The sequence below is a fragment of the Catharus ustulatus genome, chromosome 3 (genome assembly GCF_009819885.2).
Source record: "Catharus ustulatus isolate bCatUst1 chromosome 3, bCatUst1.pri.v2, whole genome shotgun sequence".
NCBI classification, from domain to species: Eukaryota; Metazoa; Chordata; class Aves; order Passeriformes; family Turdidae; genus Catharus; species Catharus ustulatus.
Window position 1 is genome coordinate 47,007,446 of NC_046223.1, and position 26,216 is coordinate 47,033,661.

The following is a 26,216-nucleotide window of genomic DNA, read 5'->3' on the forward strand; positions in this document are numbered from 1 at the left end:
TGGTTGCATCTGGGAGCAGAGGGAACGGGTAATTCATCACTCTAATAGTTTCTATGTGTTGGAAGGGGCTATGTGGTTTTGTTGAAGAGAAGTAAATAGAGAAGCATTCCCAGCCCCCCAAGCTGCAAAGACCAGATAAAAACTTAGCTACTGCAAAACAAGTTTACATGAGCATTGCGAGCCTGATGGACACACTGAGAGTTAGCAAAACAGCAAGTGCAGTAAGAACAGACAAACACTGTGCATGAAAAATCTTGTTAATACACACATTCTCTTACCTAAACTTCCTGTGTGGCTGGTTTTTCAACATTTTCTTTTCCTCAAAAGTTTTAGGGAGTGTTCTAAGTTTTGATAATCTGTGCAATATCTGTATTATCTTGGAACTTGTGCAAAAGGTCAAGAGGCACTGCACTCCTTATGATCAACTTTGGGGGAAAAAAAAAGCAGAGCAAGTCTTTCATGGTTTTTAAGCTCAGAAGAGACTATTAAAATCATCAGTTACCTTAATCTCTTTTACAGAAGAAGATTAGAGGACCTTATCAGTTAATTCTGCATAATACCTTTACCTCAGATTTAAATAGCATCTTTCTTAGAAAGCCATGTAGGCTGTAGGATTAAAATATCTGTCTTTAGCTGGTGTTTGATTTTGTTTCAGAAATACCTATTATCTATAGATAGTATGATTCTTCTCATGTCCTTACAGACAATGACACAGGGGAAAACCTCTGGCTATAGTTTTCCCCTCCCAAATTTTTCAATTCCATTCTTTAATATATTCTTGCTGAGTTGTGCTCTGTTAGAAAGGTAGCTTTTGAGAAATAAAGCAATGAGACTTTTCCTCAAGAATTTAGATTTGCTGGGGCTTCCCACTCTACAGTTATTCATCAGTAGCTGGAAAGTCAAAGACAGGCCATAAAATCCAAATAAATCAAGTTGTCTTGGTGAGTGCATGGATGGAATTGTGCTGTTTTTAACGAATTTTGAAGACTAGGCATCTTTACTGTTCAAGTCTGTCTCTACAGTACTATGTATTTAAACTGGCTAACAATAAATCAAACACAGAGCCCTCACTTCGGCCAGTTATTAGCAAAAAAATATTCTTGTAAAAGTCAAAACATGATAGGGCTAAGAATATTCCGCCTGGGAATCTTGGTATTCCTCTTCTTATAGCCCTTGAAGTTTATGAAAATTACTGTGAAGGCTAACTAGGCAGGATTTAATATCGAAGTTGGATATATAGCCAGCCACCTTCTCAATTTCAGACGCACATAGTTCTTGTTTCAGTATGTGACAAATTACTATTTCTATTCAAAATGATACCTAGTATAATTTTGAAAGAAGTCACCAAAAATACCTGTTCAACTAGATGCAATTCTTATTATAAATGGAGCATAACAATCAGTTTTTTAGCATATGGTGATATATATATGTGTGTGTGTACCACTGGCAATTCAGAAACCAAACTAAAGGTGATAAAAGCTAAATATCAATGACCTTTGCAGGTAGAATTAAATCTTGGATAATGAATAAATATTTCTATCAAGTGTGACAACAAAACAGGCAATTGTTATAAAAGTATTAAAGATATGTAAGCAGAAATTCTATATGGTTAAATGAAGCTTCAGAGTGAGAACACTAGAGAATACCTTTTAAAAATGAAAAGGTACACTCTGATAGTCCCTTTACCTAGATAAAATCACTGAGATATGGGGCTATTAATAAGTCCAAATAGGAAAGAAACAGGGCAGTCAAACATCTTAATCACAACAGTCATTTAAATAGGCTCAGACTGTAATTCCATTTGGGCTGTTAATTGCATATCCACCTGATATCCAGTTCTGAAATTAGGTCTTTGTGTTCTTGTTAAACTGGTTATTTAAATACTGAATATTACTGAAGGAAGTAAGTCTGCTTTGCATTGAAAGGTTTCTTTTAAACGGGACTAAATTTTCTTCCATTAAAGCAAAAGAAAAGAATACATCTCTTTAGAGATTAAAATTATCTCTGTCTTCATCCATTCTTAGGCTACAAACAAAAACTCTTCTCACTCACCTAATTGTGGGGGGCTCTTAAAAAGAAAGGATCTCTTTATCTCCTGCAGCTTTTTCTCAGGGTACTGCTTTGGCTCAGTTAACTGTTGAAGGACAGCATAGAACTATGTTTGTTTTTTCATGTTGCTTAAATTTTATCAGAAATTCAAGTGTTTGTGCAGGCATCACTGTTACACAGGATGCACCTGTCTGGGTTCCAGCCTCTTTGTAAAGTTTGCCAGAGGCCTAGATAGCATTAGTGTATTTATTGTGATTCTTTTCTGCATCTTTCTGTTACAGGCTTGACATGAAATAATGTATTTTTTTTACCAAAAGTTAGCAAATTGCATGTGAATATGAGAAGAATGTAAATGCTACTTGAGACAAACACAGAAGTAGTCACAGGTAAGGAGATAATTTAGGAGATGGTAATTTTCCACTTCTGCATTTCTTAAAATATTTCAAGAAACTTGTCATCTGCCATCTTCTTTACAGTATCTGTATACTCAAAGATGTTTACTGCATTCCTTTCCTCTTGGCAGTTTTAGTTTGAAAACAAAGCTACAGCATGAGAGGTTAACTGTTTCAGTATCTGTATTGTTTAGAAAAATAGGGTCAAGTTACACTGGTCCATGTCACTGGCTGTCCTTAGTTTAACACTGTTTCAAGATAGTGTTGAAATTTTTGTACTAAAAATCTCCACTATAGCTGACAACTAAACGGAATCAAACCTATAAGGTTGTTTTATGTAGCACTGAAAGGGAAAGAACAGACCAGACTAAGAAGGAAACATTCTGTCAGTTGCGTAGCAGGCATTTAGATTTCAGCTCTTCAGTTTTATGTCTACTGCCATCCCTCAATATATGTGTGAGTGTCTGGAGAAGATTATCTGTCAGGAGACACACAAATATACAAGCCTTCTGGTCACCTGAAGGAAATTTTACAGCTCTGGACTTAGCCAGAGCTGTCCCTGAGTGGAGGAGGGCCAGAGAACAGCTTGGAGTTACACTTCAGCTGTAACTTTTGGATCTGTGACTGGGACTATGTAAGCTCCAATGTCTTAAAATTAATATTAAAGAAAAATGGGAAATTCATTGGGGTAGGAAAGAAGCAGAATGTATTTGTTGAGCAGAAGCCAGCACATACAGTGTAATGGCCTTTACTTTGAGATGAAATAGTAACCATCTGTACAATGAAACTCATCCTGCAAGCAAAATATGTGTTCAGATCTAAGCTTCTGTGATTTCCTCACCCTTTGAAATTATCAAATCTCCTTTTATACACTTTTATCTCTTCCACTGTTTTAGTGTCTCTCTGGCCCTCCTGCTCCTCCTCTGGCATGTGGTGTACAGCTCCATGGTCAAACAAGTCATGGTTTCATGCTTTCCTGCTGTCACCTTTTGCTTCAAAAACCCTTCTTAAGCATCAGGCTCTACTATTGCTTCCTGTGATGCACGCGCTAAGAAAAATCATTAGAGCTTGTTGGGGAGAGGTACTTCCTGCTGGCTTGGTTGTTAAGTATTACATAATTACATCACCTATATAAACTGTTTTATGAGTTGATCTTTGTTCAGTAATGCATTGCTGATATCCTCTTGGGTCTTTTGGTCTTCCTCCCATGGCATTGCAATGTTTGAAATTCTCATCTTGTACTGAAACTCTTGTTTGTTATAAGGGGATTAAGCGTGCTTATGCAACAGTGTTCTCATGGATGCTCCTCTACCAGCAGTTTCCCTATTGGCATTGGTTGTCTTCAGTGGAAATGGCTCTGGAACAGTTGTGTAACTTATACTGAATGTGTAGTTAAATTATCTGCAACAAAACAAAATATTGCAGTCCAAGCATTGTATGTTCAGAATGGCATGCAAAAACAAATCCAAGGTGTACTAAATATCCAGGGCTAGAACTGCTTTCCTTGTCAGTGCAGATCTCTCTGTGGAAAGGACATCCATGAAGGCACTTGCAGAAACTTCTTGCTGGGAAGAGGTGAAGGCACACTGAGCACACCAGGAGACACAGAGTTGGCAGGTGTGGTGCTCCTGATCGGTGTGATTCCAAGCAGCCCAGAACAGCCCCTGTTGCTTCATTTCCCCACAAGCACAGCCCTTCATCCCACAGATGTAACCTGCTGCGCCATACCTGCTTGTGGCTGTCGCATTGCCTTTTCCCTGTCATGGAGTGAGTTCTGTTTCACTTTAGAAAATGGGTAGCAAGCATGTGAAGAGATTTTTTTTGCTGTTAATATCACCACAGATGGAAGCACAGCCTCCCTGAGAAATATACATTGGATGTATTCCACTAAATGTAGTGAGAGAGGGCTTTTTCAGGAGTATGTTGTTTGTGTGATTCATGTTCTGATCAAAAAGATGGGAATCATCTATTAATGTAGTTTTTTAAAAGACAAATGACTTGTCTACTCCTGAAACATGTTCAGTTGCTGGGCCATTGTTTCTGCACATGAATTGATCCTTATATATGAATTCATCATTTCAGTTGCATATGAGTCTTGAAAACTTGTTCACATATCTTTTGTTTTGTCACATTCAAAAAGTGCCATTTTTGCAGTCTTATCATAACAAAGCCACCCAGAAGAACAAGAGTTGTAGGAACAGGCCCTTCAAAAAGTGCAAAAAATGCAAAAAATATTCTGCATTCTGCATAACATTTAGTAATAATATCCTAAATTATGTATGCTTTAAAGGATTTTTTGACATACTAAGAAGAATTAATAGCAAAAACATTAATAATTTCAGATTGACAACTGGTTTTTAATATTTGCAATACAGTTTCTGTGACATGAAGTAATATCCTGAAGGAATCTGAAAGATACAAACAAATCTCAGCAAAATACTAAGGAAGCTGCAACTGGCAATAACACTGGGATGGCTGAAAATCTTTATTATCTCTAGATCTAATCTTTATTATGTCAAGATTCTGTGGCAAGAAGAACAAATCAAAGGCAAATCCAATTGGACTTTAAACTAGTGACTTTTGTATGCTCAAGGGCAAACCTGATAATATAAGGAAACTGAGAAAAATAGGCTTTTTGAAAAATGCAGTTACTGAATGTTGCAGGGTTTAAGGAAATGACATGATTATCTCAGCTTGTGCTGAAAGGTTTCCTTTAGTACAAGTCCGATGATGTGCTTCCTTTTGCCGTGTCTGATTAAGACTTTTTTCTTCTTTTTAATAATAGGGAACAGAATATGTAAAATACTCCATTGTGTAAAAACAAACCAAAACTGACCTTTCTAAAATAATTAAACATTTAAAGTAAAGCTACCATCTTTCCCCATCATTGGTTCTTTGGGACTACAAATATTGAAATGAAGGGAGGGGCAGATGGGGCTGATGGACAATTGTCATCTAATCCTGACTGATTTGCCTACCTCCACTGAGGAGAGACTAAAGGGTGTTATCATTCCCCTAAGTTAAGCTAGCTCCATGACACCAAACGGAATGTATACAATGTACAACAGTTGGGTTTCTCCATCACCTCTTATCTTTTCTACCCTCCTCTTAGAGGTCTTGTTCTGACCTTTGTGTGTGGGTGTTTTGCTAGGAAGTGTGACTTAGCTGATTAAGGCTGTGGCATGTCTCGTTTCCCTGCTGTGAACCCATGACTAAAAGGGCAGCTAAAAGCAGCATTGTAGTCACCAGACGCTGCTTGGCGGTTGCCAAGTTTTGGAGTGGATGATAAGACCATGTGCTGGGACTGTCTTTTTCCAAGTGCAAGTGAGTTGAAATAGAAGCCATTTTTCCTTTCTAATTCCCATGCTTTGCACCCTTTGCTGTGTGGGTCTGATTGGCTACAAGGAAGCAGTACTGATTTAGTAGTTCTGGTTTCAACTAACTGTAACTTTGGTGCTCTCTTTCACAGAAAGTAAAGTTTTCCCTTATAAAAACCTAAAGACTGTAGGAAAAGGCAATGGAAACTCCTTTACTGTTCTGCTTAATGTGTTTTATTGTGGCTTTTTTTTCCTATTTAAGAAGAGTCAAAGCATTTTAATTTTCCCTGTGAAACCAACTGGATAGTATAAAACTCTCAATCCAGATGTATTGGCTGTCATATTTAAATAAAGACTTTTGTCCTTCCTTTTCTATCAAACTTCATATACTTCCCTGATCATATGACAGAAAAAAACACATGGGGTTTTTGGGGAATGACCAAACCACTTGGACATCTGTCTGGTTAGCGTCCTACCCTGGATGATTCTTCATAAAACGTACTTTGTACCTCTGACTAGCAAGAACAATTTTATTCAATACCAAAAAAACATGACATAATCTTAGACATAAGCCAAATGTGCTTAGAGTTATTTTCTCCCAGCCCTAATCAGAGACCAAGATATCTTTCATATGCAGAAATCTCCTCTAACATTCATTTTTTAAATGCAGCAGACAGAAAGTATGATCTAAGACTATGCTCTTCACTACTAGGAGCATGGGGCATAAGTATACTAGATAAATTTGAGGGATTTTGGTTTTAGTTTGGCAAAAATTAAAGGTATGTTGCCATACACAATGCAAGAAATAAACCCAGCTCTGTTGATAAAGCTAGTTTTTCTGTGCCAGTTCAAGTGTACTAAATAGTACTTTTCAGCTGCACTTACACTTTGAATGGGCAGAGCTCAGAAGGGGGGTTATGAAAGCACCACAAAGGAAAATAAATGAATGGAAATACCACTACAAATAGCTACCTCCTTGAAATCCAGTATATATTTCGTTCCTAGGTTGTTTCTTTTTTTCACCAGTGGTGAAGGATAATGAGCTTCAGAGACTGTGGGAACCTGCAATTGAAACAGAACCATGATATCTTGAAAACATAACATTGAAAGGACAGTGAGGAATCACACTTAATAGGAGAGGAACTACCAATGTCACTATTTGAATGACAAAACTTTATGTCAATACTCATGAAATGCTCTCCTTTGACCTTGGCCAGGACTAATATGTTTCATTTTAATGTTTTATCTTGTCTGTGAAAAATTATATTTTTGAACTTTGAGAGCAGATCCAAAGTGCAGAGGCCACTGCATGCTAAGGTCAGAGTTCTTTCCCCTGTAGCCAAGGGCATCAAAGTACAGCTGAAGAACCCAACAACCAACTACTGATCATACAAACTGAGGTGCAAGGACTGTAAGCAGTAGCAATATCACTGCAGAAAATACTGATCCTAAAGCTAGTATTACTTGATTTAGGCAAAAATTGTTAAAACACTTCCCTCTGTTATGGTCTTGCTAGGATTTAATTAAAGTAAGTTCAGCTGTCAGAAAGAATGATCTGCTACATGGCCTAAATGGAAGCCTGTCTTAATAAAAGCACATTTTTGCAACAGGAGAAAAGCATTCTTAGTTCTTCATTCTTAAAGTCAAATTCAGTGTGGATGTTGCAGTTGGTGCTGCTCTATTTGCACTGAAATCTCGTCCTCACTTAATGCTGCTGCGTGTACTCACAGTCTTATCTGTGCATATATGGGTAGTCTAATTATACCTGTTGTGTGTGCTAAGACAGGTGAAGAATGCTAACATTATCCTTTAGGATCACTAGGCAGGGACTGAAATGGATTAGCAAATTATTTCTGTTTCTGTTAGGAGACAAGCAGTGAATCACCAGCAAATTGTTGCCTTCTGCTAAATCAGCAGAAACATGAGTGTCCCATTGTTAATTGTTTATGAGCTTCTTCTAATAGTTTCCTGTAACAGTTAGCACAAAATCTACCAATATTGTTCCAAAGCATAAAATCCTTATGCTCTGCTGCTTTGTAGTGATATACATCTGGATTATGTGTATGTAAAATGTTATCAGTCTGTTGTGGGAGAGCTTTACACCCACTTTTTTTTGCTGGTGACTATACAGCTAAAAGGCAAGCATGGAACCAAGCCTTTAAAAAACATTTAATAAGCAGATTAGGCAGAGTTGTCAGAGAAACCTGAGCTGCAATGCTGCTGTTAATGCTGGAAATCATCATGTGTTGCTAAAAAAGAAAATGTTAATTGGACAATTAAAATCCCCATTTATGATATGCAGAAAAGCCTGGAGGTGCTGCTTTAACATAAAGCTGCATTTTTCAACTGAAACCATGCCTGCCTTGAAATGATGTGTGGAAATTTACTTATAGGTGGTTTATAAATATCTGTACGTTTATGGATCTCTCTAATTTCTAGGTGGGTGGCACTGCAGTGCAGTTTTCCTTCCTTGCTGGTCTGTTAGAAATGTTGGAACTGGATGATGCTTCAGTCATCCCGTGGTGTGAGAACATTCTCTTTACTCAGACTGAACCATCCTGCCCTGAGCTGCCCTTTTCACACTGTGATTACCAGGAGGTTAGCCCAACTGAGCTAGAGTTATAAAATCTCCAAAGCTATTGAAATGACCTCAGTAACCTCAAAGAGGAGATGATTTTAAGTGGACCATCTAAGTGGAGTAAGAGTGATTTTCTTGCTTTTAATGAAGTAAAATCATGCTGCTCAGAGTGACTCACTAACACCACTTTTCAATTGTTACTTCATGGATACAGTTTTTAGGTGATTATTTTGCTGTATCATAAGGCACACCATGCAGTGTCATATAAACATTCTTAACAGGCTGCACACTGTTTATTGAAAAACAGCTGTGCACTAGAAGGAGTGAAAAGAAAGATACTACAGTACTAATATTGATATTATAATATTAATACTACATACTATTAAGATCAAAGAGAAAAAATCAATAAGAAAGATGGGAAATACCTGATATATTACTTAATATTGTCTTTCTCTTTCAGTGACTACAAAACTAGTCTCTGCTGCCAGAAAAGCAGAAGCACCTTACTTAAGAATTTGAAATTATGCAAGAAGGAAACAGTTCAGCTTGTTTTCATTGGTTACTTGGTGAAATACCCATGCAAAGATGATAGAGTTGTTTCTTTAAAGTACTGTGTTCTGGGAAATGTAATGGAACTTTGCCTTTGGAATCAGTCTAAGGGGTAGAAAATATTTTTGAAACAGTCAATGATTTGTGTATTGTTGGATCCAACAAGAATCAATGGGTTTTAAGCAAGATTAAACTTGAATTTTGTACACAATAAGAAAACTTATTAAAAAATCAACTGCACAAAAGATTATGAAATAGATATTCAATCAAGATAAAAAATTTATGACTAAAAATGAGGGGAGAACTAGACAGTTTCCATTTGCATCAGTTCTTTGCTTGCCACAGAAGCTGACTAGAAAATAGCTCTCACAGATTTTAGGTCCAGTTCAGTATAGCAAACTGTATCTGTCTTTAAAATAACAATGCAAACTCCCAAATACTTCTTTTTCAGAATTCAGCATATTGTACTCTATAAATTTTGATTTAGGTGCATTTCAGCATATGTCCTTATTTTGTTCAGTGAACAGTCACAAACAGATGGTGTTTCCAGTTTCTAGAGGTGCGGAACTTCATTAGCACTATGGGATGAGATACAAGGTACCTAAACTAAATATTTATGTAAGATAGTTTCCTCACAGAGCTTCAGAAAACAGTTTTCTTTTCAATTATAGAAGGAACTGAACTATAGCAAATATAAGTTTTGTGATCTAGCAAGCATACCCTAAGTACTGTTAATGTCTTAATTTATTCCTGGAGTGTGGTACATGATTCCAGTTTAGGAATTTTGCTGCTCCTTTATAATAACTATTGTTTTTCAATAAATTAATCTATTTGTTTCTGCTTTACAATCGTGTTAATGACTATTTTCTTTCAAATTAGTGAAATGGACAAGTGAATGCTGGTTATTTACTATATATCATTTCCCAGATACCTTATCTACAACAGTTAAGTGCTTGTTGTGACTGGAATGTAATCTCAGTGGTTTTGGTTCTGTTACCTCCATGGAGCTTTCACTTCTTAATGGCTACAGAAACTAATCTTGAGTTAAGAGCCAAACATTTTTTCCTCTGCAATAGTGCAATGTAGTTTAGATTTGTGGCTTTTAATGTCAGAAGAAAATTATAGCTCATGCATGCCTTTCCAGGCAGAATGGTGCATGTAGAAGACATTAGAATAACTTAAAGGAAGGCTGGAATAAACTCATAATAATTATAAAGAAAAAAATATTTAACCTGTGTAATTAGCCTATATTAAAGAAATTAATAATTAACCGTGAAAACTAGGGGTCTGTGTTTATGGTGGCCTGTGAAATAATGGTGGGGAAAAGTAGCCTTGTTACAGATTTCTCTGAGGAGTATATGGGGAACATCTATTTCTTTCCTCAGTTATCTGCACTGGCATGTGCACAGGGTTATTTGTGCTTATGTACGGAATGTAATGCTTGTCCTTCTGACTCTATCACCCAGTGAGGCAGCAGAAACAATGCTCTGTCACTTACATGACACCACAGACATCACAGAAGCTGAGAGGTATTCCGAGGCAAAACCCAAGTGTATACCTCTGAAAACTACAGCCCTGTGTTTTGTTAACAATGCTGAGTAATAAATATGTTAGTGAATGACTTAGCCCACAATTCTTGACTCAAAAAAAGCTAAATTTGGTTCTTCACTCAGAGGGTGGTTGGACACTGGAACAGGCTCGCCAGGGAAGTGGTCACAGCACCAGCCTGACATAGTCCAAGCAGTGTTTGGACAAAACTCTCAGGCACTCTTGGGGTGTCCAGTGCAGGGCCAGGAGGTGGACTTGGATGATCCTTCCAGCTCAGCACATTCTGTGATTCTAACCATTTGTTCACAGTGAATAGTTTGCCCCCTAACTGTTGTAGTCCTGCACTTGTCATAATCACAACTCAAATAAGATGTTTGCATTATGACCAGTTTGAGTTTTAGTTTTAAGTGCTGGATGGTTTTGTGTCTTGTGTGAATATTCAAATCTTGGGCTTTATGTTATGATATACTTGAAGAAGTGTACTACAATGGCAGATAGAAGGTAAAAATTAAGATATTACTGTAACAATATTGTGGTACACAAGTTCAATATTTATAATTGGAAGATCTTGAAAGTTTTCCCTTTCTCTTTCTTTGTTTCATTTCCCCCCTCTTTTATTCTGGCAGCTTCTCCAGGCTACCACATCATCATCTTACATAATATGTATGAGAAAAATACATTTCACCTGCCGGCATAAAGGATATCCAGTTGGAAAATAGTCAATCTGAGTTTTTCATTGCTTACCAAATTCTTTTATCACTAATTTATAAGCATTTTAGGTAATGTAAATATTTCCCTATGGAAGAATATTCTTTTTATTGTCTCTAAAGACAAAAGAATTAGTTGTTTCTCCAGAACCTACCAAAACCTTTGAGCTTTGGTAGGTTATATCTGATTAATACCCGTAATGCATCCTAGTAGTAGTTTCATGTTGTTCCTAGTGTTTGTATTGTCTACTTTCATCCTTCCCCCACCTACAGTTGGTTGTCTCAGCATCCAAGGAAAAAATATTATCTCTTTAGAAAAAATGCAAGTCTGCTATATTGCTGAAATTTCATTTTTTGAAAATTAAAGTATGAAAATAATGCCTTCTCAAACAAGTTTTTTTTGAGGCAGCCAAATCTCTTAATTACTTGCATCACTCAAGTTTCAGAGTAGTGGCTATGGCTACTAAAATCTCTCCCAGACAACTGCCTGTTGCTTTAGGAACAGAGTTGTTAAATATCACAGAACTGAACTTCACATGGTAGGGACAGGGGATGAAGTTTTTCTGGTTTTATAACTTTAATGGAAAATTATACAGTGGATTGCTGGATAATAATAAGGAAAGATTTCCCTGTCTTTGTTTCAGGGAGTTATTTTAGTCCTCAAATATTAACTCAATCAGAATAAATCAGGAACATGGAATATCTGGAATCTTACTTTAAAAGATTTTGAAAAACCTTGAAGAGCTGATTCTCACCAACTGTTTGCAACAGCATTGATTTTTGAGACTGATATATGGTTAACATAAATTATTAACAAAATTAGAATTATCTTCCTGTTGATTCTTTTTCACTGGCTAAAAACTGATGGTATTTCAGTTGCAAGAATGTAATCTGAAGAAGGCTCCAGAAACATCTCCATTCATCCATACAAGTGTGAGAGATGGATATATCCTTATATACATTATAGTCATATAGTACATGTAAACAGTTACACAATGACATAACCTGCTACAAGACTGCTGGAGAAAACCAGGAAATTCTGTTTTGAGGGTGCTATTTAATATGCTCTTTTAATTTAAACCAACATTATTTGGAAACATGATATGTTATTGCCCCCCAAAATGACCAAAGGGGAAAAAATGCCCACCTTCAAAAAACCTATTTCTTCTGGGTTTGTGCTTCCCCACAGCTTCCAGTGAATTTATCAGAGTACATCAGAAAAAGATCAGAAGAGCAATAAAAACCTCAAAGGATGCAGGAATATGAAAACATAACCAAACAATTTTCCCCCCCAAAATAAGCCACAAGATCCATAGGTCCTCCTTAGTCTTAATACCAGCCTCCCCCACCACTCCCAATTAAATAATGAAAAGAGAAATTTAAAGCTTTGAGCTTTGCCAGGAAGGATGCTTCAGGCAGCAATGGTTTCTTGTTCTTAGGTGAGAAGTGCAATTTCCAGACTTTGGCACAGCCATGTTCCAGACTACACTTAGACGTGAGCTCAGTAGCTGCAGAAATGCAGAACAGAAGGTTTTATAAAAGGAAAAGCTTTCCAGTGTAAATGTTACAATTACAATGTATCTCTGTGTAAATTCAGGCTAGATATAGAGTACAGAATACTTTATACAGAGTACAGAACATGTACCTAATGACAGACATGTAATTAACACGACATACTTTATGGATTCAGGATAAACACTAAGTGAAGAAAATGCAGTATATTATTGAACTCCAGGTGATCATGACAAGCATATAACTACGTGATTTTAGACATAATTAATCTCACTTAAACTCTGCTAATCTGCAATAAAATCTTTTAAATTCTGTGTGGAATTGGGTCTTCTAATTTTATTTTTTCCAAATTGTAACTAGCATAAGTTTTACATTGACTCAATTTCATTGACCACAGGATGTTGATTTATGACATGTGATAGGAGATGCAAGCTTTCTAGTTTTACAGCATTTGGAATAACGTTTGCAAGATTGATACTTGGCTGAAAAATCTGACATGCTGTAAGAAAGAGCAGCACCAGGAAGAAAGGATAGTATCTGCCCCATTTAATTCCTATTGGCATTATCTTGTTCTGTGCTTCCAAGAAGAAAAATATTGTGGTAGTATATTCTGCTGTAAAAACAAAGAAACAACTGGGAGTTCATGTTACTGAATACTGAATGTTCACAATACTTGTTATTATTATAAACAGCAAACATTGTTTCATATAGATTATTACTTTGAGTGATGTGCACACAAAATTACCTATGAATCTTCTAATATTTAATTTAGGTGATTAAAATGTATGAAATGAAAGTGCTAAAATCCTTATAATAGTATCAATTTATGTTCAGTTCAGAATCCTGCTGTGATACCTCAGAAGCACTGTCACGCTGGTGCTGCTGTACTGCCTCTGCATCACACAAAGAGACCTGTTTTTATTTTTTTGTGAATATTGCTAAGGGCATATTATGGATCTTCACTGTGCTGCTGCCTTGATAATCGAGGCTTGCAGGAGCAAGAAGCCCTTGCTGTGCAAAGGCAAAATGCACTATCTGTCGTAGTGACAACTACAAACAGACATGGACATGGGCAGATTTCAAGTCAGATTTTAAGAACATAACAAGAACAGGACCAAAAAAGGTCTACAGTAAGTAGCAGGTTATATTAGGTGGGAGAAAAAACTTGAAAGGCTGCTTCTAGATCAGGTGAAAAAGAAGTAGACATACTACATGCATGTCATATAAAGAGAACTAAATGGCTATCAAAATGTAAAGTAGAGCTGGAAGGGGATGCCAATTTTCTTGTGAAAACTTTTTGTTAAACTTTAGAGGTTGTGTTAGAACCTTTACATTCACAAACAAGTACAGGATTGTTTTGGTCGAAGTAGAAACTTTTTTCTGCATTTTTTCTATGGAAAGCACAGTTGTCAGTAATAAAAGTCTTCAGACTTGTGGAAAACAGTGGGCATGATGAGACGTAATACAGATTGAAAATGATCAAATAACAGTGGGGAACACAAAGTGAATTGCTATGGGGAAGACTGGCATCTTGAATCTTGGGACTGATAGTCCTGGAGCAGGGAGCCCTGCTCTTCCACACCCACACAAAATATGCAATTCTTCTGAATTCCACCTGTAAATATCAGCCATGGAGGATGATTATTCTTTTGCTTTTCCCACTAGTTCATCTAAGAAATAATTCTGTGAACCTTATGCTACTTCCTGTTATGATTGAAACTATCATGTTATTTCCATTTTTTACAATTACTTTTCATTCTTTTAATCAATCAGTCCCTTTTAATTATTCAGTGCACTTAACCATAACTGCTGATTAAAACCTCACATCAGCTAAAATGCTGGAACTACACTTAATATGTATTTTGCACATGTGTACATACAATATTCTATGTGCACTACACATATGAGTATTTGTCCTTGATGAATAATTTAACAAGAAGCTTCCATCTACACTAGGCCTTTATCACCCTGTTCAGAATGTTTCTGAAAGAATCCTCACTACTTGTTAACTTTGTTTCCTAAACAAATTATCTAATGTGGCCAGATAGGGTGCATGTGTCTCTGTTACGGTATAATATCTTTTCAACTAAGTGGAAAATTCCAGTAATTTAACAGAAGGTTAATAGCATCATGCATGCTCCTAGCCATTTCATCAGAACTGATGCACAGGTAAAGAGGACAGCAGATAACACTCTTTGGTGTCTGAACAACTGCAGCATACATTTCACTCATATTAGACATCAACAAAGCTGTGTTTTAGAGAAATATTACTGCTGTAGCATGGAGAAGCTTCAGAGTGAGTTTTTTGTCTTCATGAACACCAAGGAGTCTAATTATGAGCTCCAAATCTGTTAGAAACCAGGTATGATCAGTTCCACAGCTCTTGGAATGACTTCCATGATGTCACAACATGCTGAAATGTTTCAGGCACTGATGTTACAGTGAACTATTTATATATTTTTTTCTTTCCTTAATCTCTGTGCTGTATATGCAGCAAACAAAAAAGGCATCTAACCTGATACTCACCTTCAAAGCCTTATGGAAAGTACCCTGGATGTTCTATGATCCATACCTTGGAGCAGGTGTACTGAGATTTAAAACCATATAAAATACACTCACAAATGGTTGTGCTGGAACTGACACATGCGCTAAGCAGGAGAAAGTGATAGGAGAGTATGATAAAAGATATTTATTCAGTGCCTTTTCATGAAATCTAATTTTTCAAACTTATCCAAATTCAGGAATTTTCTTCATAATTGGGGTCTATTTCAATAAATATCTCTCAGTCTAAGTAATTTGGAGAAGAGATGCTTAAGAGGTTTGAATGAAATATGAATGAACAATGTCAAAAAATCTCTTTATTTTATCTTTTTTAGAAGAAAAATATTTTCAGTCTGTAGTGAGCTTGAGAGGTAAAAGTCCCTTGAAGTCAGTGGTAACTGAAACCAGGAAATTATAGAGGAAACGCTTAAGCTGTCATAACTCTGGAGTTCATCTTCAGAACCTCTATATTAAACATTCATACATTACTTGCTCTAGAGGTCTTATGGGTCATGACTGCTTTGCAGTTTCCAATCTGTCAGACGAACAGCTTTTCTACTGCTGGAAGTAATGATAAAATCTCACAGTGCCGCACTTTTTCATGATGCCCTTGAACAGCACAAAGTTACAGATTATAGGTATAGCTTCTCTAGAAACATTTTTCACTTATTTTGCCACACAGTCTGTTTACCAAAATAATTGTGATTTCATTATGTTTACCAGTTTTGGTCCTCCAGAAGCGTTCTGCAGTTATACATCCCACACACATTTCACTCTGTCAATGATCCAGTGTTAATTTTACTCTTTTCTGAGATACCCTGTTGTCCTCCCCTCCATAACCATTGCACTGCATTAACAGAGGCTCTCTGCCATACACTTGTTTCAGAGTTGCTGCTGCTGTTAGGAGTCTGGTGGCTCTCCGGCTTGCCAGACTTCTCTCTGGAGGCCAAGTATCCTCACTAATGGACATAGGTGTCCTTGTAAAGGTATGATGTGCACGAATATTCATGAAAGATGAGCTATTCCGTGGCAACCCTTGACTTCACCCTATGGAAAATGCATGGTACCTGTCCTTCAAGGAATTGGTATTTTAAAGCCTGACATTCACCCCTGGTTAAGCTCACAGGATGGTTCAAGTACAACACCCGGTAAAGCCATATTGTACCTTCCATCTCTTCTCTCCGCCAGTACAGTCTGCTGACAAAATAACTGGCGCAGAGCCGTGTAATTCTCCCTCTCCCGAGGCGTCTCTCAATGCAGCACATCACACCTAACTCCTGCGGGACAGCGGTGCCCAGGCAGGCACAGCACGGGCGGCTTTCCCGGTGGCTCCCTGGGGAGCAGAGCCAGCCCGAGGCTCGGGCCGTGCGCGGTGCAGGCGGGCCGGGCAGCGGCCCCGGGAGCAGCCGCGGCTCCCCCGAGCACCGGCAAGGGGCGCTGGGCGGCGCGTTCCGAGTGCGGCGGGAGCGGGCTGCGGATCACCTGCAGCGGCGGGGGGGCCGAGCTCCGCCTCCCTCCTCCTCCGGTTAATCGCATCCCCCGCCCCGCGGCAGGCACAGCCGGCCGGGCAGCGCTGCCAACCTGCTGCTGCAGGCGCACGGGCACCCGCACCCCGCTCGCAGCCAGGGTCGGGCTGGGGCCGCCGGCTCCGCCGCCCTCGCACTTGCCCCGGCCCGGTGCGGCGCGGCCGTGACCCCCCTGCCGCCGCCAGCCCGCGGGGAGCGACCGCCGCCCGCCCGGGCACCGGGAGCAGCGCCCGGCAGGAGGAGAGACAGGGACAGCCATGGCCGAGGGGGGCGAGGGCGAGGACGAGATCCAGTTCCTGCGAACTGTAAGCGCCGCGCTTGCCTCCCTCCCCTCCGCGCTGTGCCGGGGCTGCGGGGGCGCCGGCCGGGGTGGGAGCCGGGCGGGGCAGCTCGGAGCGGGCTCCGGAGCCCCGGGCCGTGCCTCGCTGTGCAGCTGGCAGCCCCGTGCCGGTGCCCGCTCCGCTGGCCGTACCGGGATGGGCGGGAGGGGCCGGCGGCCGTGCTGGCCCCGGGCAGGGCGAGGGGCGAGTGGGGACGAGCGGGGGCGAGCGGCGCCTCCCCAGCAGCCCCGCTCCGCGCCGCTTCCCCGCCGCGATGTGTGCGCCTGCTGCAGGGACTCACCCAGCAGCCGTCCCCAGCGCGAAAGCTGCAGTCACGCTCCCTTCGCAAAAACAGGCTTGGGGGAAAAGCACCTCTGTCACCCTGTCCCCTCCCCACGGAGGTTCCCGCTAACTTGCGGGCGTTCTCGTCGCTGGGCACGGACTAACACGGCTTTTTCTGGCGTGCGCATCCTTACTTCGGTCCAGAGCATGTTAAGGCGCTAGAGCGCTTCTTCCCTCTGTTTAATTAATACATCGGGGCTGCTGCATCTAGTGCTTATCTGGATTATGGTTCTTCAAGCAATGCTTTTATTTATCTTCTCGGCCATCTCCCAAGTGCCGTTTATATGCACAATCCTAGCAAGTTTTGCAGATGGGCATCTGCATCTAGAATGGTGGTGTGTAAAAACCGTGCCACAGTTTGAGGGAAAATTGCTGAGACATTTGTTTAGTAGAGCTGGAAACACTGAGACTGTAGGATAGAGCTTAACTTCCCTTTTATTTAGTGCAGTCTGATTTAGAAAACGTTCACGTTCAATGGCTTGTAAGAATATACATCTAAAGGGAGAGGTGGAAAGAAAGCAACATAGCATATGTGAAACATACATATGGTGTTTGCTGCATTAAGAATCCTGGATCTCTTGTCTTCTATTTCTATCAGAAACTGCACAATAGTAGATGTATACCTTTTTTTTTTGTTTATTTGTTTGAGGATTCTTGGAAAATCTGCTTTTACAGAAAATACAGCTGTTACGCAACATTGTCATGAAGATTGGTAACTTTTTTTTTCTTCTCAGCGTGATGTGACTTGTAGTGTTGCCTAACACCTAAAGACAAAACAGAAAAATACTTCTGTGAAAGAAAATTTGTCATCTCAATTTATTATTTTATTAGTACTTCTCACTGGTAAAGCTTTTTGGAAGACTTGTGCAATGGCAGCCTTACTGCAGGCTTGAGTGTTAAGCTTAGTTCATGTTATCTGAATGCTTAATAGGGAAGGAGAAGCATTGAGCATGCTAATACAGCTCAGCACATCTACAGTGATGTTAAATTCCAGCACTTGACAGCAGCGTGTTATGTAAAACAGCACTCCTGATGTGTGTCAGGCTTAATATAGATTTGGCAAACCCGGTCTTAGATAATACTTAAAAATGTTTAGAATGTTACACCAGTGGTAAAATGACCTTGAACATAGTAAACTGAGGCTTTGGGGAGGCTTGTCATGTAGCTTAATAAGAAAGGCCTGAGAAACTCATTTAGTGTGAAGTTTTGAGTCTAATGTGTAGTGGTATGTAAGCAGTGATCTTTACTCTTCTCTCCCTTCCACTTTCTCCAAGTTATGAGTATTACTTGGAACAGCCAGTGCTTTCAGACATATTTTTTTATACAGTGTTCCACCTCTGTTGTTAGAAAGCTTGGATTAGTGCTCTCTAAAGCTATTAGATGTAACTTTCTGAATGCCATTGGTAGAAAGCACTAAAAATTTGATATTACCCGGATAATTGCTGCAGTTTTTCTGTTTTTTTTTTTTTCTTTTTTTTTAAAATATTAGTTAGGGACAGATGGATTCATAAATGTTTTGTAGATAAACGAGAACTTTTCAAAGAACACTGTATGCAAGCAAAAAGCATTCTGTGCTTTGAATACTTCCAGGATGACATCTGTAGGCCTACTACATGTAAACAGTGCTCTTCATATTTTCGTCTTCAGTACGACGTAATAAAATTCTGAAAATCTTTAGAGTTTACCCTGGAATGTAAACACTGTATTTTTTAATGTTTAAAATTTCACACGAGATTTTACTCAATTAAAAATGCCCTTTACTTGCATTAAGCTACTAAACTGAATTTGCTTTTTTGCCACGTGTTGATTGGAAATTTCAATTTTTCTCTTCTTGTCACACATTCCTGTATATCTAGTGATTCCTCTTCTTTACTTGCTGTGCTTTTTTTTTTTCCTGGTTTGTTTTTGTTTTGCTAAAGTGGCATTAAGCATTACCTCTTGCAAATTCTGCTGCTAGGATGGATTTCTGTTTCTTTTGGGAATAATTTGAGTTTGATATGTCACTTCTGAGATGTGAACATAACCATATTTCTGGAAGCACCAGAATTTACTTTGTTTGGGACAACTTTGGGCAGGCTAGAGCTCAGCTCTGTGCTGTTCAGTTTTTCTCAAGCAGCTCTTCTGTAGTCCTATGAATTACGTGCTCCTCTGGAAACAGGCATCTCCCTCATTAGTTTGCAAAGTGCTGCAGGTGGAGATGACCTTGTATTTTGTGTTGCCTTCTTTAGGCTTGGAGATGCATTCTTCAGCCTTCTCCCTTGGAATAAACATGTACTGTGCAGGAGAAGTGACGGGAAACAACTATATCCTGCTGTGTCTTTATTAGTTGTGGCAGGACCTCTTCCCTGCAGAGGAGTTTGTTTTTGGTTTGTTTTTTTTTTTAATACTAGAAAGATCAAGGGTATGTGCAGTGTTTAGTCAAGATTCTAAAACATTCATAGTTGATACAGAAGTTACATGGTTTTTGTTTGTTTTTGTTATTTTTATTAGGAGGTGTAATTTGATGAGAGTGAAAATAATTCCAAGTTCCAGGAGAAAACAGAAAATATTTTCCCCCTAAATGCATTGGCTCCTCCCTTAATATGCACGTGCAAGGACTGTTTTTTGTGACACAGAACCCCCATAAGGGAAGGCTTTTGCAAGAAGTATGGTGGCAAGCTGGTGAGAAGATTAAAACCAATTACAAGCTTTCAAAAAAATATTGCCTGTATTTGTCCCTTACATTTTTTAAATGTGTCCTGACTTTCAGGAGAAATATGTAACTAAAAGTGATGGGAAATGTGTAATTTAGCTATTTGATCTTGTGATGTTCCTGATGCCAGTGTGTATGGTTTTCTGGAGTTGTGGAGTTTCTTAAATTAGAGGCAGGTCTGCTTTTAGCTGTTTATGGTAGGAGACACCAACAGAACACACTGAAGTAGGGCTGACAGGGTTATGTTTTTTTTCACTGTCTTCTGAGACAGTGATGACTACCATGCCTGTCAGGAATCAGAAGCATAATCAGCGTGAGCAGCACATGCTCCCCAGGACCGATGGAGTCATCATCTCTTTTCATCTCTCTCTCTTTTTTTTTTTTTTTTTTTTTTTTTTTTTTTTTTTTGTAAAGGTTGGAATGCTAATGTTCTATGTTGCGCTCTTTTCTAATGCCTTTTAAACTTTTTTTTTTTTAAATTAGCTTGCAGTAAAACAGAACCTTTTCCTTGTGTGAACGTATTCTGTGCTGCCTTATTTTCTACATGGTTATAATAGTTATGAGTGATTGCCAGTGGAAAGTGTAAGTGTGCTTTGCAACACTGGAAGAGCAGTTTGAAATAAATTTCAACGTTACTTAGGATTCATGTTTGACATGCAAAAGGTTTTATTCACTCAATGCTGGGGTTTTGTACTTGAAGTAATAAAAGAATGAAGTTTATGGCAGAGAAGTTTGAAATTAACATTATGTGTACACATTTCTAGGACAGGAATTCTGTGATTCCAGAGTTTCTTCTATTCCTCATTACCTCATTCCTCAATAGCTCCAGGTATTGTAATTTAAGTAACTAAACAGTAGAATAATGATGTGAATCTCTCAGTGAAACAAAAAGTTTTTTTTAAAAAATATTAAAAATATTTATTTTTATTTTTATTTTTTTAAATCCCTGTATGTTTTTCATGTACTGCTTATTTTTTAAAGGGATTTATCAGAATATGTGAGATTCTGGTAACTGCAGTCATCAAACAAACATGATTGCCAGAATGCACTGAAGAAAATGCTTAAAAGCAATCATGGCTATTAGAAACAAATTTAGAATGAAGGAATGCCAAAACCCGCTTTGGATAGCCTTTGTTTATTTTAAAAAGGGTTTCTTGTACTTGTCAGTATGTGACTTTTGAAGATACACTAGGGATTGGCACAAGAGACCACTGTTTAACAGCTCATGTGAGGGATGGTATGGCTGAGATTGCAGCATTTGTACCTTCCTCTCTAAGGCACTGCACTGCAGTACAGATACTGAATATGATCTCAAATTCTATTTTGGAATTGAGCTGGGTGGCTTGGTTGCAGTGAAGGGGTTTTAGCTAGGACATGCAGTCCATTTCTTTTTCGAGGATTACATGTGAACCTTTTAGGTATAAGATTTTTTTATTCCAAAGTTGGTTGCCAAACACTTTCTGCCACCTTTAACATTCTATTACTGGATTAAATCACTTGTCCCATGTTCTGCATCTGGAAGTTGTCTGTATTTGATGTGTGAGAAGGCAGCTGGGGAAACTCTCTAGCTAATAGTTGGTCCACTAGGGAAGTTTCTTGGTAGCTAGCCCAGTGAGTTGGCTGACTGATATTCTGAGACAGACCTGCATTTCCTGTCAGAATCTGAAGATGTTTTGATGGATCCCGCTTTTTGGAATTGTGAAGACCTGAGGAAAATCCATTGTAGGAGCTTAAAATGTAGACAGACTGCAAAGAGAGAATACGGCTTATTTCTGACCCAAAATTTAGCATGGGCTTGAGAGCTCAGTCTGACTTGGACTTCTCTATTTACATGCTGTATTATTACAGGGATATTTTAAAGGTGTTTTTTCTTCTTACCTGACTGTGTGGAAAGTGCACAGGATGATTCTAATTCAAGAAAATAAACCAGTCTGTCTTTAGCAGGGATATGGATTTGTTGAAGCATTTCTTTGAATCAAAGTAACAGATTGGAAACTGTGTGGAGAAATGCAGACAGTGGACTGGAAGTATGTGAATTAAACTGAAAAGATAGAAATATTTTTCTTGGTTTTGATTCATGTTGAAAATCTGCAGTTCTGAGTTATACCTAGGATTTTCTTAAATTTCCTGACCTGACTGAAATGAAGCTTTGTGTAGATGATAGAAGGAAAGTATACGTAGTCATATACTTTCTAATAAAATTTTTATGACATAAATTTATTTTGTTTGGTAATAATACATAAATAACCTTTGAACTGTAAAATGACCACATTTTACCAGGGTGAATTAAAGAATTTTAACTTCTTACTGTGTGCGTTTGACACAGTTATACTCTGGAATTTCTCTCTGTAGCAAAGTAAGGATAGTCTGGCATAATTTCCTGTCTCCAGTCTGTTCTGCTAGAGACCTACCCTGTGTTTTGCAGGTGTGTGGCACTTAGGCCATGTCTGGCTGTGTTTGTACCACCCTGGAAATGGGGGGCCTCTGAATCTGCCTGATGCACTTCAGTAGCTTAGGAAAGGCATCAAGGAGCAGTTTGACAACAGTTTAAGCATTTTTATAGGCAACCACAGCAATGTGGGACTTGCAGTATGGAGCAATATGGAACTGCAACCACAGCCACACAACTGTGACCATCAGGGGCACAGCTGTTTTGTTTCTTTGTTCTCCTTGTAAGAAATAGGGCAGCTTAAGGGCACTGCCTGCACCATCATGAAGGGTCACCCCAGTTTCCTAACAAAGACTGGCAGAAGCTCCCGGGTGGTTTTACTGCAGTGTAGTTTTATACTGCAGTCCCTCGTTGTGAAGTGTGAGATTCATTAACTAGTTATGTATTCAGTTATTAAAGAACTTTGTCTTTTTAAAAAAAATTTTTTAGAACATAATGATCATGGTGCAACTTGTGAGCTGAAGGGTTTAAAGTCTTCAAATGTGTTGCTGCCCTTGAGCTCAGTGATGTTACTCAGCTACTATAGGTTGGAGCAAAGGTTTTTGAGGCATGTGATTTAGTAGAAGCTTTTCTTAGCTTCTCAGAATTGCTTAATAAAAACAAAGTGGTATCTAGATGCCTTCTGTTAGGAAAGAGAAAGATACGATAGGTAAGGTGTCATAACATGATCTGTGTTAACTTGTGGCAGCTGCAATTTCTCTATAAATGTAATGCTATAATAGATTTTAAAGTAATATTAATGCATAATGAATAAGAACATTCACACTAAAACTACGTAACATTTAAAATAAAAATGTCAGTCCTTTAGTGTTGCAGCATACTTGAATGTTTATCATAGTCAAGAATAACTTCCTTAGCATTTACATGTGCTTGAAGAAAAGTGAAGTGTATTAGGTTTCCTAGTAATTCTGTAGACTTCCCATTTAGGCAAAAATCTACAATGTATCAGTCTGTAAGATGCATGGATCAGTAATTTTTAAGGTGGATGACTTTTTGGTGCAGGACAAGTTTTTTGTCAGTGGAATGGAGTGACAAGATCATTGCATTTTGTGAGAGAACCTCCCAGAAGATTTGAGTAATAATGCTGCATAACAACAGACCTGTGTTACCTGGTTGTCTTTTACTTGACTGTGGGAAATAGCATCTGAAGGATATTAGCTGGCAGAACCAAGTGCCAAACACTGGCATGTCCTATCTCTCTACCTCTCTGAAAACCTCTCTGGAATTCTACTGTGAAAACTGAGTGCACTGAATTTGAGGTATATCTCTACTTAAATCCTTCTTTCAAATGAATGATGAAAGGAAACAACAAAAAATTTGCATTGACTGTCTGTGAGTTTTCCTGGGGGTTGCCAGAATGTGGAGTTGTATTAATGGAAACAAGCCAGAAATGGCTGTCTCTTACAGCTCTATTTCTTCCTTTTAAACCAGGCAAAGCTGGGAAAAACAAGTACCTGGGATTTGTGTGGGATGCGTTCTTTGGCTTCAGTAAAAGGAAAATGAGAAAGAGGAATGTATCTCCTTTGCTGAATATGCCAGATAATTTCCTGTGCTGCTATGAACATCTTCATTCCTGTGATGGGCAAGCAGAACTCCTTGTATATAAATTTAGGTGGAGGAATGAATTGAATTTTTAGAGTTTTCAGAGTAAGCTTAGGCAATTGGATAGATCTGCAATAAGGCTGAGTAAACTTCTAGATAGTAGAGTGATCCTCACCATACATCAGGAATGTAGCCATGTTGATAAACATTTGAGCATCACCTACTGTGTGTTTATTTCCTAGCTGTAAAATGGAATAATTTAGGTAGAACTGACATGCTAAGCACAAGCCAGATCATTAAACCTCTCTGCAGACACATGGTCTTCATCCTTAAGCTGTCTTTTTATAAGCATTTGGTTCCAGTGTTGACGGAAGCAACCTAAATACCGGTACAGATAGATAAGAATCCCTAGCCCTGCAATAGTCACAAGAATTCTGTGTGCTCCTGACACTGGGGATTTACCAAAAAATAAGTGTCAATCTCTTGACTTGTATTTTTGTCTATTTTCTGCCTGTTTATGAAGTGGATTTTGCAATGCTAATGCATAGATAGTAATGTGTGTTTGCAGTCTTTATGGTAAGTAAATGGAATGCATATTCCCTTTTCCACCCAAGAGGAAAGTAAAAAAAAATTCACAATGTAAAATTCACAAAGTAAAAAAATTCACAGGGAAATACTCAGTAAGGTTTTCTCCATCCCTATTTCTTTCTTCTTATGGTACAGGTAATTTAATAGCTCTTCATTGCTTAAGAGTTGGATTAATCTTCTTTTAAAAGCTTGTATTAAATACATGTGGTTTTTGGGTTTTTTTTTTCTGCCCCAGCTAACACAGAAAGCCAAGGTTTATCCCGGTGCCATGCAGAGTCTGCTGGGGTTTGACTTTGTGACGTGCCAGCTCCAGCAGGCTCTGCTGGGCTCAGCTGCCTACATCAGCAGTGTGCCTAGTTTTATTTGAATTATATAGTGGGTCCTGCAGAAAAACATTGTGAGCAAAAGAAGAACCACTAGTCTAGTATTTAGTAATGGCAGGAGGGTGCTAGCTGCACAGGTAAATCCAGAAAATTCAAATGCCATCGCTGTTGGCTGAATTTCAGTAGGGTAAGCTTGTGAATTGATGACTCATACCCCAAGAGGTTTTTCTGTAAGTCTTTGCATGATGGTCTGACTGCCTGATCAGATATGTCAGCCTTATTATTTAGTCTTTAATCACTTCTAATGTGTCTCATGTAATGAATTATGCATTTAAAGAGTTACTACTTTTGCTAGTGGTATGTCAATAGAACATTGAAAGCCTGGTCTTTGTTTTGATCTGACCAGGGTTCTTGTAGAAATACCCTGTAAATTTTCTTTGATATGAGAAGGTCCCTGATATCTTGTACAGGAAACATTGCATTTTTGGATAGTTTTAGAATATTGCAATGTTATGCTTTCAAGTCCATTTCTGGGATCTGTTAGCAGTATCTTTTACAAGAAGAGTACTGTGTTTGTTCTGGACCTTATCTTCTGGTGCATTTTAATTTACTTTTCTTTGGAGTTTTAAGGTCTGAGTACAAAACTTTTTTTAATCCCTGTCACTTTTCCTTGGTCTTGTCAGAGCCATTGAGATCCTTCTCCTTCAGTATTGGGTTTGATGCCTCTTCCTGATTTTGTGTGGCACAGCTTCAACCTAAGCCTGTGGTAGGATTTGCTATTTCAGTAGTTATGGATTTAAGAATTAATTCAAATTGATAGGTTATGTTCTGGATTTTTTTTTCCTGTTCTTTTTTTTAAGAGGTCTCTTAAATTTGGAATTTCTTTCTTTGTCTTATTTCTTTTTTTCTTTTAGATTTTACTCTTGGTCTGACAAAGGACAAGGTCAAGGTTTTGTTATTTTTTTATCTCTCAGAACAAGAAAATAAGTATTTGAAAAATGTCGTGTAAAGTTTACTAAGATGTCAGAAGTTATCACAAGAATTTCAGTAAAATTTATTCAGAATGTAATTTGTCTTGATGTATGGTTAGTCTGCATTTTCTTTCTTCTTTTCCTTTACATGCTTCACCTCTGGAAAGCTTAATCTTACTGAACTGAAAGACTCCAAAATCTTCAATTTCAACTGAACAGAATTTGTCTAGAAAGGGAGAGGGATGGAGTGTGGGAGGGAGGGATGCCAGA

The 26,216-nt window shown here is 38.5% G+C and overlaps 1 protein-coding gene across 15 annotated transcripts in view; it reads left to right on the plus strand.

Annotated features, from left to right (window-relative positions):
* Nucleotides 1–16,929: 16,929 nt before the first annotated feature.
* Nucleotides 16,930–26,216, plus strand: part of RYR2 (ryanodine receptor 2) — a 386,994-nt gene continuing 377,707 nt past the window's right edge. For all 15 annotated transcript variants that reach the window (XM_033055730.1, XM_033055733.1, XM_033055736.1 and 12 more), the window contains exon 1: nt 16,930–17,024. In XM_033055730.1, coding sequence (XP_032911621.1) covers nt 16,977–17,024 — 48 coding nt within the window. In that variant the 5' untranslated portion in view covers nt 16,930–16,976. The remainder of the gene's footprint in view (nt 17,025–26,216) is intronic.